The sequence below is a fragment of the Scyliorhinus canicula genome, chromosome 20 (genome assembly GCF_902713615.1).
Source record: "Scyliorhinus canicula chromosome 20, sScyCan1.1, whole genome shotgun sequence".
In the NCBI taxonomy this organism is placed as follows: Eukaryota; Metazoa; Chordata; class Chondrichthyes; order Carcharhiniformes; family Scyliorhinidae; genus Scyliorhinus; species Scyliorhinus canicula.
Genome location: NC_052165.1, coordinates 53,684,373 through 53,696,891, shown reverse-complemented (window position 1 = coordinate 53,696,891; position 12,519 = coordinate 53,684,373). Strand labels below are relative to the sequence as shown.

General features: G+C 45.2%; 1 protein-coding gene across 4 annotated transcripts in view; it reads right to left on the bottom strand.

Moving 5' to 3' along the window:
• Nucleotides 1-8,350: 8,350 nt before the first annotated feature.
• cacna2d4a (calcium channel, voltage-dependent, alpha 2/delta subunit 4a) overlaps nucleotides 8,351-12,519 on the bottom strand; it is a 591,407-nt gene continuing 587,238 nt past the window's right edge. For all 4 annotated transcript variants that reach the window (XM_038781413.1, XM_038781415.1, XM_038781414.1 and 1 more), the window contains 3 exons: nucleotides 12,151-12,263; nucleotides 10,125-10,207; nucleotides 8,351-9,022 (listed from right to left, as the gene is read on the bottom strand). In XM_038781413.1, the coding sequence (XP_038637341.1) occupies nucleotides 8,927-9,022; nucleotides 10,125-10,207; nucleotides 12,151-12,263 (292 nt within the window). In that variant the 3' untranslated portion in view covers nucleotides 8,351-8,926. The remainder of the gene's footprint in view (nucleotides 9,023-10,124; nucleotides 10,208-12,150; nucleotides 12,264-12,519) is intronic.

Genomic DNA, 12,519 nt, shown 5'->3' with positions numbered 1-12,519 from the left:
GACTCGTATGTTTTGGCAATTCTGTTGGAGCATTCCAGCCCATTGCAGCCTCCAGTGCACGGAATAGTACCATTTACATTTCAGCAGATAGGGATTGTGTACTCCACTGGGGGCACCTGCTCTGAGGAGGAAGAGAAGGGTTGAAGAGAGAGGAGGCCAGGTGTCTGCAGGCAGCATCGCAGGGAGAGAGACATATGGCAGGGAAGATGCAGGCACAGGCACAGTGGAATGTAGGACCAAAAGGAAGAGTAAAACTTACTTTACTGGAAAATATGTCACTATCCTGCTGCTGGAGCGTGCAGGCAGTGATCCAGTGACCTAAACATTTCTGAGGTCCAGTGCCACAGGAGGTTCTGCCTTCCTGGGACACTGTGACATCATTATCGCACATGATTGGCCCAGAGGTCCAAACCAATTATGAGGATAGACACCCAATGCCAATGGCTTTGAAGTCACAGTTGCCCTCACTTTCTGTGCATTTGGTCTTTCCAGGGGTCTGTAGTTTTTTTTTTGTGGAACAGCCAATCAGCTGTCCAGCTGGCAAGCTCTGTTCAGGTGGCACTACCGGTGGTGATATGTAGAAGGAGGTCGGATGTAAGGTAGTTACCGCTGAGTCCTTGATTTTTGGTTCTTTTCACCAGATTCCCGGGGGTAATTGATGGACACATTTGTCCCATTTGAGAACCTTTGGGTGAGGATATCAAAAGGTGCAAATAAGAATATTGGAAAGAAAGTTGTGAGCAGGACCCCTTCTGAGGAACTGAGCAACGTGCAGAGTCCTGCGGGACTGAAGGTGGGGGTGCAATCTCATCGAGTGGGGCCGCACCTAAAATAGTGAACAAGCTGATAGAGGTAATAGCTGTTGAATTTGAAAGGCAGTTTAGCAAATATTTTGAAAAGCAAGAAGCTGGAGACCCTCAAATAATCAGTGAATGACCTATTGATCCCAGTAAAGGAGGGGCCTCGGAGACAAACGTGGTGAGGTGTTGAAGGGGGTGGAGGAGATGCTGCCGTGACATAGTGATCAGTTGATCTCGCTGGATGCTGAGCTGTGGAGGGTGGAAGAAAGGCACAAGGGCCTGAGAGCTAAGGGCGAGGACCTTGAGAATAGGTTGGGGCGGCAGAAGCTCATGATCATGGGATTGCCTGAGGGAGTGGGGAGTCCAAGGCTGGCTGAATATTTTGAGTTGATGTTTATGAGGTTGATAGGGGAGGCGGATCAGGTCCCCACCCATTGTCCAAGATTGGGCCCATCGATTGCTCCAGGCGAAACCATGGGCGAATGAACCACCATGAGGGGCGATAGCATATTTTCACATCTGTCGGACGAAGGAGAGGGTCCTGAAGTGGGCCAAGGAGAATTGGGAAGTTCAGTGGAAGGCAGCAGTATTTGAATTTACCAAGATGTCGTGGCAGAATTGGCAAGGAGGCGAGCGGCTTTTAACAAGGCAAAATCAGAACTTTTCTTGAGCGGTATGCGGTTTGGTGTGGTGTACCCTGCGAGGCAGCGGGTTACGCAAAATTCCAAGGGTCATTTCTTTGAGATGGCGGAGGAAGTGGAGGCTTTTATTAAAGCTCAAGGACTTGGCCTGAACTGAGTTGGTTTGAAAGGGTCTTTGCTGATGGTTGGAACGGGTTTCTATGGCGACGTTGTTGTAAAGATGTGTGCTTTTTTCTTGTTCCCCTTCTCCCTTTTTCTCTTTTGTACAAAAGCTGCTGTTAATTGAAATTGGTGTGTTTCATTTGGGGCTTCTTTTTGTTGTTGTATTTTCTCTTTTTGGTGGGTGTTTGTGGTTTGGACAGAGGATTTGATTGTGGGGAAGAGGAAAGGTGTTGAGGGGTGGGGTTGTTTCGGCTTTTGGATGTAGTGGTTTGAGTTTTGGTTTCTTTCCGTGGTTGTTCATTTGGGTGGTGTGTACTCTGGTGGGGAGGCTACCTCGCTAGTAGGCTGAGGTTGGCTAGTGAACAGAGGTGGGGGAGATGCTGCGGCTTGCTGGACCTGTTTGGGCAGCTTTTGATCCTAGAGAGTGTGAATGTTAGGAGGAAGGGAATGGAGGAGAAAGGTGTTGGTTTGAGAGGAAGTGGCTGGGGAATTGCTGGGATAAGAAAGGGGGAGGGGGTTAGAGCGGGTTGACGGTGACTGGGGGATTATTCTTTGTTCCATCTAGTGGGTGGGACTAACTGTCAGCATGTGTGGACTCTGGTTTCGGAAACATGGGTATGGAGGGGAGAAACCCCCATGATGGAAATGGCTGACTTGGGGGCGGGGTCAGAGACTCCGATTGGATTGGTTACGTGGAATGTGCGAGATTTGGGAGGCCCAGTGAAGCGAGCGAGCGTCTTCTCTCACTTACAGAGTTTAATAGCCAATGTGGTGCTTTTGCACCCACCTGAGGGGTCAAAAGTTCGGCTTCAGAAGGGTTGGGTTGGTCAGGTGTTCCAATCGGGCTTTGATAGCAGAGCCCGGGGGGCTGGCAATACTAATAAATAAAATAGTTTGGTTTCAGGTGGGCAAGGTGGTCGCGGACCAGAGTGGAAGGAATGCCATAGTTATGGGGACATTGGAAGGTAAGTCAGTGGTTTTAGCAAGTGTGTATGCTCCAAATTGGAATGATGTAGCATTCATGAAGAGGATGCTAGCTGCCATACGGGACATGGGTACACAACAGTTGATTTTGAGGGGAGATTTGAATTGCGTTCTGAACCCTAAGTTAAATTGGTCTAAGCCAAAGTTGTTCGCACCATCGGGGGCATTCATGGAGGAGATGGGGGGAGGGGGTCCATGGCAAGTTCTGTACCCTGGGGGCAGGAAATTCCCCTTTTTCTCTCCGGTGCGTAACGTGTATTTGCTTATCGACTTTCTTGCGATGGGAAGGTCTCTGCTGCCAGAGGTGAGGAAAGCGGAATATTCCGCGATAGTGATTTCATGTCATGCTCTGCACCTGGTGGATGTGGAGATGGGGAAGGTTCAGCGGCCGGCGTGGAGATTGGATGTGGGGCTGTCAGCAGTTTGGGGATTTTGTGTGAAGGTGGCTCAGGTGATTGATGAGTCTGTGGAGTTTAACAAGAATGGGGAGGTGTTGCCCTTGGTGCTGTGGGAGTCCCTGAAAGCAGTGGTGAGAGGGGAGATTATCTCGCATAAGGCGCAGGTGGATAGAGGGGCGGGAGAGGAATGCTAACGGTTGGTGGACAAGCTTTTGGAGGTAGATGGAAGGTACTCGAGTGGCCGCACTCTGGAGCTTCTGGCTAGCAGAAAGAAGTTGCAGATGCAATTTGATCTAATATGGGATGAGGAGGTGTGCCAGCTGTGGGCTGTGGGGGGGGGGGGGGGGGGGGGGGGGTAACGCATTAATATGGGGAGAAGGCCAGTCGTCCTTTGGCTTGACAGTTGAGGTGGGGGCGGCTTCCAGATGTTCAGATCTGAGATTTGGGTGGTGGACTAGTGTCTGCACCGGACAAAGTTAACAGGATGTTGAGGCGTCTTATAAGAATCTCTGTAGGTTGGAACTGCCTCAGGAGGAATCGGATATGCGGGAGTTTCTGGAGGGGCTGGAGTGCCCTAAGATGTAGAAAGATGACCGGGAAGGGTTGGAGGAGCCATTGGAGGTGGAGCAGGTCTGGATAGCTATTGGGTGAATGCAGAATGGTAAGGCGCTGGGGCCTGATGGGTTCCCAGTAGAATTTTATTAAAAGTTTGTTGATCGACTAGTGTCATTATTGGTAGAGATGTTTGAAGATTTGGTCAGCAGAGACAATGTTGCAAAGAAGGATAAGGACCCATTAGTGTATGGGTCGTACCGACTTATTTCTTTATTGAATGTGGATGCTAAGATCTTGGCTAAGGTCTTAGCGCTGAGGTTAGAGGAGTGTCATTGGGGAGGATGAGATGGGATTGCTGACGGGTCGGCAGTTGTCATCTAATGTAATGCGGCTTTTAAATGTGGTATTATCCCTGGCAGAAGGAAGAGAGCAGGAGGTTAGTGTGGTGATGGATGTGAGAACGTTTGTGATAGGGTGGAACGAGGGTATTTGCTTGCCCTGTTGGAGCAGTTTGGGATAGGGTCTAAACTCGAGTCGTGGGTTTGATTGTTCTACAAGGCACCTAAATAACGTAAGTTCTGGATACTTTCAGCTGAACAGAAGGATGAGGCAGGGGTGCCCTATGCCCCCCTCTTCTTTGCGTTGGTAATTGAGTCTTTGGCCATTGCCCTGAGAGCCTCGGGTAAGTGTAAAGGGATAAGCGGAGGGGATGGGGGGGGGGGGGGGGGGGGTGCTAATCTGGGGGCGTTACCGCCACTTAACAGGTTCCCATTTTAGCTATCTGGAGGTGCAGTATTTCAGGATTGGGGGGATCCTTAGGCTGTATGGTTGCAGATGGTGTCGGGAAGTATAGGGAGTCGGGGCAAAGGGTGTTTGTGACAGCCTCGCTGCCGTTTTCTCTGAAATTCACTGAAGATATAGAGACAATTTTGACAGCACTTTAAATTGGTGATGGTATCGAAGTTGGCGCTGATCTGTGCAAATCACGGGCTGGATTCTCCGTTTTTGGGACTATGAACCCACACCGTTGGGAAAACGTTGGTCTTTTATCCCAGGAAAACTGGTATCAAAAGGCCACAGATTCCCCATTTTGCTGGGGGGCTATCAGGCAGCTGTTGTAGAGCTCGCAGCTCCAGTTGCCGATACGGCCCCTTGCACTTTGGGTCAGAGGCCGCGCATGCACATGGTGGCAGCCTCCAGCGGTTGTGCTGTGCTCCCTGGCGGACTCAGCCCGCGGACCTGGACCGCCAAAATAGTGCCCTGCATCGGCTGCTCGCACACCCAGGACCACCCACACACATTGCTGCCAGCCCCGAATGAAGCCCCCCTGCCCGCAGATCGACCCTCCCCCGACAGCAGTGGCTCCGGACTGAGTCTGTAACCGCCACACGAGGATCACGGACGGTGGGACCATGTTAGAACCACACTGTCGGGAATTAGTTCGGTCGGGAATGGAGCATCGCGGGGCTGGCTGCAGGCAATGGCTTGAGGCGATGGATACTCGGTGCGGCGTACTCCACGAATACTCTGATTTTTGGGGGGCAGAGAATAACGGAACTGGCGCCGGTCCCAATTACGTGAGCCAAAACGGATTCTCCGCCCCGTCGCCGAATGCGATAATGGCGTCGGGCACGCGGAGAATCCAGCCTCACATGTTTGAGCTGGCAAGGTTGGATGCTAGGGTTAGAGGATGGGAGGCGAAGGTGGTGGAAAGGATGAGGGACTTGTTTTTGTAGAGGCAATTTATGAGCTTGAGGAGTTGGTGAAGAAATTTGTGCTTTCACAGGTGGATGGTTTTGGGTATGTAAAGGTTCACAACTTCACAAAAAACGTCTATCCGACATCCCTGGTGGGGACGCCGTCCTCGTTGTTGGAGAGTGTTTTGTAGCTGGCAGGGATGGAGGAGGGGATTTCAACTTCTAATACGCTTTAACTCTAGAATTGTTTTTTCTCTCTCTTCTATCCATGTTTCAGGACCAGTTAAAAAGAAGACAAAAAGGAGGATCCCCAAACAGAAAATCTTGAAAATCCTTGGTGGAGAATTCACAGGAAGGGTTGGAACTGTGAAGAGGATTGGCCTCAGTTTATAGTTCACGGTCGACTGTTTTTCCTTCTCATTCTATTCCCTCATTCAATCACTCACAAGGCAGTTACTGAAGCATTTTATCATGTTAGACTCTCTATTGCAAACTACATGTGAAGGTAGCTCATTAGCATGCCAATGGATCCTCTTTGTCTGTCTGTTGCTCTCTGTGTTGTACAGGGACTGGAGCCAGGGACCACCATATCTGGTCATTGGGAATTCACTTGGTGTCCTGGTCAAATATTTATCCTTTAACTGTCATGTATACTACAAACCGTAGCTCTTCAATGAGACTGTATGTGAGGACTCCCACAAATCTGTCCAAGCACCTGGAATGCTATAAGCAAGGAACCAAATATATGATTGGCAAAGGCTCTGGTGAATGCAAACACATCATCATACTTAGTTACACTGGGCATCTTTAAATAATGCATACGTGCAAACATGGCATAACTTTGGCTATAAACTTTAGCCTTGATTTCCTGGAAGCCATCCACTTGGCTCTGAAGGTTAAATGGCAGTGTGAGATGAACTGCCTTGAAATAAAGACACGATGGTTACAGCCCTTTAATTGAGCATTGATGTCTTGCGATGGTATTTCTAATCTGTTGAACCATTGGGAGTCCTGTCACTTTGTAAAGTTGTACACCTTACGATCCCTGTAAGAGACCGGTAATTTAAACAAGAGATTTGAATTTCCAACAATCAACGTAAAGGGCTTGCATGACCAGATTTCATGTTTTATGACTTTTACTGAAACAAACTCTCAAAAAGCAATGTTGACTAAACATTATTTAATAAGCAACTAATACTCTAAACTACAGAAAAGTTTGATTAATCCTTTAATGTGACCAACAACCCTACACCACATACACCTACATTACAACAAACTTCACAGGATTACAATCTTTATAGGAGATTGTCTACAATCACTTGCACCTTCCTATGGATTCATATCCCCTGTTTGACCAAATGACAGTTGAAAAGTGCTTCCATCAGTTTTTGGGTATTCTAAATTTATTTTAAACAACTGCCCTGGAATTGCTACAATTTGCTGAAATTATTTTTCTCTCTATTCTTTGAATGTGTGTTTAGTATTTTTGTTTGAGTTGCACGGTTAGTATCATTGGGAACTGTTTCTGCAATAATGCCATTTTAATTGTACACGTCAACTCATTTTCATCACATCATTGTCTTAGTAATTCTTCTCTATCTGTTTCCCAATGAGGTTATTGATATTCAGAAACCATGCTGATCTTAATGGAATTAAGTGATTTGATAATGATTAGGAAACATACATACAACTGGTAAAAAAAACCTTCCATGTAAAATGACCATAAAAGATAGTCTAATCATGTTCCTTTTTCAATTCTTGCTTTTTAATAGAGTCCTTCTGGGAAATCTGTAGCTTCAATGTGATATGCAAAATCAATTCTAAATTAGTTAGTCTGTCTTTAAAGAAGAAAAAAATTACATTTACATAGCATCTTTTTAAACTCAGATAAATCCCAAGTGCACCATACAGGATGAGTTACATTGTGCCATTCTTGTTGTTATGTGGGTAAACATAGCAGCCATTTTGTACACAGCAGGATCCCACAAACAACAATATAATCACTGACCATTTCTAATGGTTGTTGGTTGAGGGAGAAAATATAATTGCATTTCTTTAAAAAAAAATTTAGAGTACCCAATTAATTTATTTCCAAATAAGGGGTAATTTAGCGTGGCCAATTCACCTACCCTGCACATCTTTGGGTTGTGGGGGCGAAACCCACACAAACATGGGTTTGTGCAAAGAGAATGTGCAAACTCCACACGAACAGTGACCCAGAGCTGGGATCGACCCTGGACCTCAGCGCCATGAGGCGGCAATGCTAACCACTGCGCCACCGTGCTGCCCTATAATTGCATTTTGTACAAGCTTGAAGAAGGTTGTAATCATGGATATACTGTACAATGGAAAGTGATTTGCATGGGCTGTGCAGAGAGCAAAATATCAGCAGAATTAGGATAACTCTGGGCATTAGAATGCTGAGACTTAGAACCGTGAAGTGAGTAATTGGCAAAGGTTCTATTTGCACACTTGCTGTTTATAATGAGCTGGTTTTAGCTTTGCAACTGCTCCATCTTTGTGCAAATGGTGGATGAAACGGTGGGGAGGCAGCATGTCATCTTCTGGCTGATCATAGGTATGCTCCAAGCAGGCTAACTGTCTGCTCCCTTGGCAGCAGAAGTGTTTAGACAGGGGGAATGTACAGAACAACATACAGACCCAATGTTTTAATTGAGCTTGAGCAAACACTATCATGTTCCTTGCCTGGTTGATTCTTCTTTTTTACAGAAAGATTAGCAACGTTATTGTCCTTCGTAGACACAGGGCTTGGTACTTACTTGTGTGCTTGTATACTGCCTGATGTGACAGATCTCTCCTGGAGTAGTTTGCAAGGATCCAAGTAACATGCAAACTTGCTGCTGTCTGCCACTTCTGCTACAAAGCCCCTGATCCAGATGTTGTTTGCAACATGTCATAGTTCAGCTCATGATCCAACTTTGCAACAGCTTGTCTTGTGAAATGGAGGCACCATGGGCAGGGCCGTGGTAAGTGAGCTTTATAAATATAACTCTGTTGAAATAATTTTCCATTCTGAGTCATGCTCTTTGACTGGACTGTTGCTTAACATTTTTTCAATGTTGAAAACACTGATAAAAAGGAGAATGACAGAATAATGTTATACAATGGATTTATTCTGTGGTAAGTTTGAAACTCTTAGCAAGTGAAGATTTTCATATACATTTTCCAAATTTCCATAAAACAAAGGGGAGCAAAGGGTTTTTTTCCAAGTCCAAGCCACACGGAAGAATAATTTGTGGTAACCTCACGACACTATTGCACACTAACAGGCTCCTGAAATAAAGCCATTTGCTTATCAAGTAGATAGTACCTTCATTGGCCAACAACAAAAGTCCAGACAGGAGATGGATTTGTTTTTCAGGTTTAATTTTCACTAATTGGAACCTCGTCTTGAGATTGTTCCTCCATGTCTTTGCAGGGAATAACCTTTATGTTGTTTCTCCAATTATACTATGAATGTGAGAGGAATGTGAGTGCTTTGGTAAACAAGAAAACAAGTTGAAATTTGTCTAGGAAAGTTCTTTTCTAGCCTTAGCTTTTCATATCAGCCAGTGGCATATGTTTGTTAACAATCCAATGGACATAAGCTTGATTGATTTGTCTTAGGTGCAGCCTTCACAAAAGCTTCTAAAACAGTGTGATTTATGGTGACCATCACTTTGACTTCATCATTGTAAAACAGCGACAGCCATGCCCAGATTAAGTGCTAGCAGTGTTGCAGCCAGAGAGATGCCTGATGCCCCTCCACACTCCTCTGCATTTTCCTGTGGAGAGAAGATAACTTGTCATTACAACATGAATTTAAGGTCCTTTCTCGTTCTATTAAAACCTTCTTCCAAACATCTCCTGAAGATACTGACTTATGCCGAGAAACAGTTCTGTGGACAAAGTCAGCACCTCAGCCACATAGCTTTTCTGCATTCATCAGTCAACCAGAGCCAACTAGATCTTAAACTAAGATATTCTCATCCATGCTAATGGGGAAAGAAAATTGACAGGTAAGGTATTGTGGTTGATACAATTCCTAGCAGTTAGTTCAGAGGGTATGGAATTAGTCATTTGTCTTTCTGTCCCCCTGTCAATATTCCCGAGACTTGGTCAAATGCTCTTCTTTTTTTACGATAAATTTAAAGTACCCAATTCTTTTCTTTTCAATTAAGGGGCAATTTAGCGTGGCCAATCCACCTACCCTGCACATCTTTGGGTTGTGGGGGTGAAACCCATGCAGACACGGGGAGAATGTGCAAAACTCCACACGGACAGTGACCCAGGGCTGGGATCGATCCCAGGCCCTCGGTGCCATGAGGCAGCAGTGCTAACCACTGCACCACCGTGCCACCCTAACTGCTCTTCATCTTTTGGAGACATGACTTATTACTTAGCCCCCTATGCATGATCTTTCAGATAAGAATGAATGCACAATCTGCGAGGGAATTGAAGGATGGACAGAAAACAATGATTTACCATTGCTTTGTGTTTAATTCACCAACCTATTGCTCCTCCAGATATCCTCCAATGGTGTGCTTTAAAATTAAAATCCATGTAAGATATATAAAGCGTTATCACGCCTCACTAAATGATGGTGAAACTGCTCTTTTTTAAAATTTAGAGTACCCACTTATTTTTTTCCCAAATAAGGGGCAATTTAGCGTGGCCAATCCACCTAACCTGCACTTCTTTGGGTTGTGGGGGTGAAACCCACGCAGACGCGGGGAGAATGTACAAACTCCACACAGACAGTGATCCAGGGCCAGGAAACCAGCAACAAAGAATACTTGTCAGATTGTAAAAGTATTTCACTTAATTGCACCCTATGCATATGGATCGACTTTTTATGGTGCAGGTTTATACTGAATTACATCTTACCTCAGGATGGAATGCGTGACAGGAATCGGGTCGACGCCTTATCTTCTGTGTTCGCATACGTTCGCATTTAACTGATTTGTTATTTACACTGGTGTTAAGAATCAATACACACATGGAATACTGTGAACAGTTTTGGTCTTTTTAATCTAAGGAAAGGTACACTGGCATTGGAGTCAGTCCAGGGAAGAAACCACACAAGGCCTACGGAGGTGGACCAATTAGCCTCCCCATGGGCCTTGCTGAATATGAGTTCCCCGCTGAGGGGAGTAAATAGACTCTAGTATAAAAGCCGGCCCAGATGAGAGCCAAGCATGTGTAGTCCAGCTGGATCCTTAAATGTACTGTGTATAAAGTTACTTTACAATAAAACTGTTTTACTTAGGTCTTTCGTTTGGACTCTGCTGTGGCCACTAAAGTTCACTAGGTTGATCCCGGGTAAGGAGGAATTTTTTCATGAAGTTCAGAAGAATGAGAGGTGACCTTATTGAGATATATAGAAGTCTCAGGGCACTTGACAGAGTAGATGCTGAGAAGTTGTTTCCCCTTGCAGGAGAGTTTAGGACCAAAGGGAATAATCTCAGAGTAAGGGGCTGCTCATTTAGGACAGAGATGAGGAGGAATTTCTTCTCTCAGAGGGTAGTGAATCTGTGGAATTCTTTACCGCATGAGAGCTGTAGAGGCTGTGTCATTAAGTATGTTCCAGGCTATGATAGACACATTTTTAATCAGTAAGGGAATCAAGAATTATGTGGATAAGGTGGGAACGTGGAGCTGGGGATTATCATATCAGATCAGTCGTGATATCAGTGAATGGTGGAGCAGACTTGATGGGCCGAATGGCCTACTTCTGCACCTATGTCTTACGGTTTTATGGTCAATAGTGGAACTATTAGGGATTTTTGGCATATTTGTAGAGATTATCCATCAACACGTAACAGCACTGAGTAGTAGTAGATTACTAGATACCAATGACATCAAGGGGGATGCGGGAAGAATGTGTTGAGGCAGAGGATCAAACATAATCTAATTAAATTGGGGGAGCAGACCAGAGGGGCTGAATGGCCTACACCTGCTCCTATGGGGCCTCCATTAAGTTTGCCAAGATAAACACCGGACTCTAGTAAACTGCAAAACATGGGGCTGATTTTCATGTGTTGCAAAGTTGCTTCATTTGCTACCATGTGGTACCATCCTGATTCTAATATATTATACTATGAAATAGGGGCATGCTTGAGTTGACAGCATTCCCTAGGAGTAGCTGCCAGATCTCTGCAGCAGGCTTTCTGCTGGGCCAGACCCTGAGAAAGCAGTGTTCCCACAGTTGTTGCCAGGGACAGTGACTGGATTTTCTGCACCTGTTGCATTGAGCAGGTTTGGCGATGAGAGGGGAAAATATTGTTAGAAAGCTAAAGTAGCATTTCACATCAATGTAAAAGCAGGAAGCAAACGTCTCCTCCCCCCATCAGTGGCAGGCTGTGTTTCCCACTGTTCACCATCGGGAACCTCATTGTAATAAATTAACATACCATCCGGCCCATACAACAGAATCATACCCCTACATCAAATAATACGTCAATGGCAGTGTGGTGTCAGAATGGCACATAAACACATTCAATCCACAAGCAGCTAATGTTTACATTTGTGTTACATTTGCCACTCATGTAGTCCTTGTTAAATTGTCTTTCAGTAGAGCAACCTCGTCAAAGGAAAGTCCTTTGATGATACATCACTCTTACTCATGATTCCTTTCAGGGGGCTAATAGAAGGAATATCTCCAGGGTCAATCCTCTTGTGTGGTTCTCTAAGCAAAATACTGACAAGAAAATGTCCGTTAACTGCTTGAACAAAGTTAGTAAGAGGTCCACTGAAATAGTTTTTGTCTAAATAAGAAGTAAAGATGGCAGTTCTAAAATATTTTTGCTTTCTTATTTATAGAAGGCCAAAGTAATAATTTGATTTGCCGCAAGTTGACAAAAGGTACCATCCCCTGCCCTAGCTGTTGCAATACATGTTATGTAAAGGATATATTTCACTTCTTTTGGTTCCAGCGTGACTGGTGGGAAGATGCTGCAGTCACAGTATGCCTCAGTTACCAGGAGGAGTAGATTACTGTTTTCAATGTTCTGTATCACAAACATCCTGGAAAGGAAAAGAAGCACGTAGCAACTTTGAAATACACAAATATTAAGAGTGAATTCAATATTTTTTCAAACGAATGCTCATACACTTGTTTTACCTGATTTGTTAATAACTCTCCCCATTTTAATTTCCTATGAGAAACACTAAGGCACGGGCGGCACGCGGCACAGTGGTTAGCACTGCTGCCTACAGCGCTGAGGACCCAGGATCGAATGGTGAGTAAGTCAACAGAGGTGAAAATCTCACTGTGTTCTCG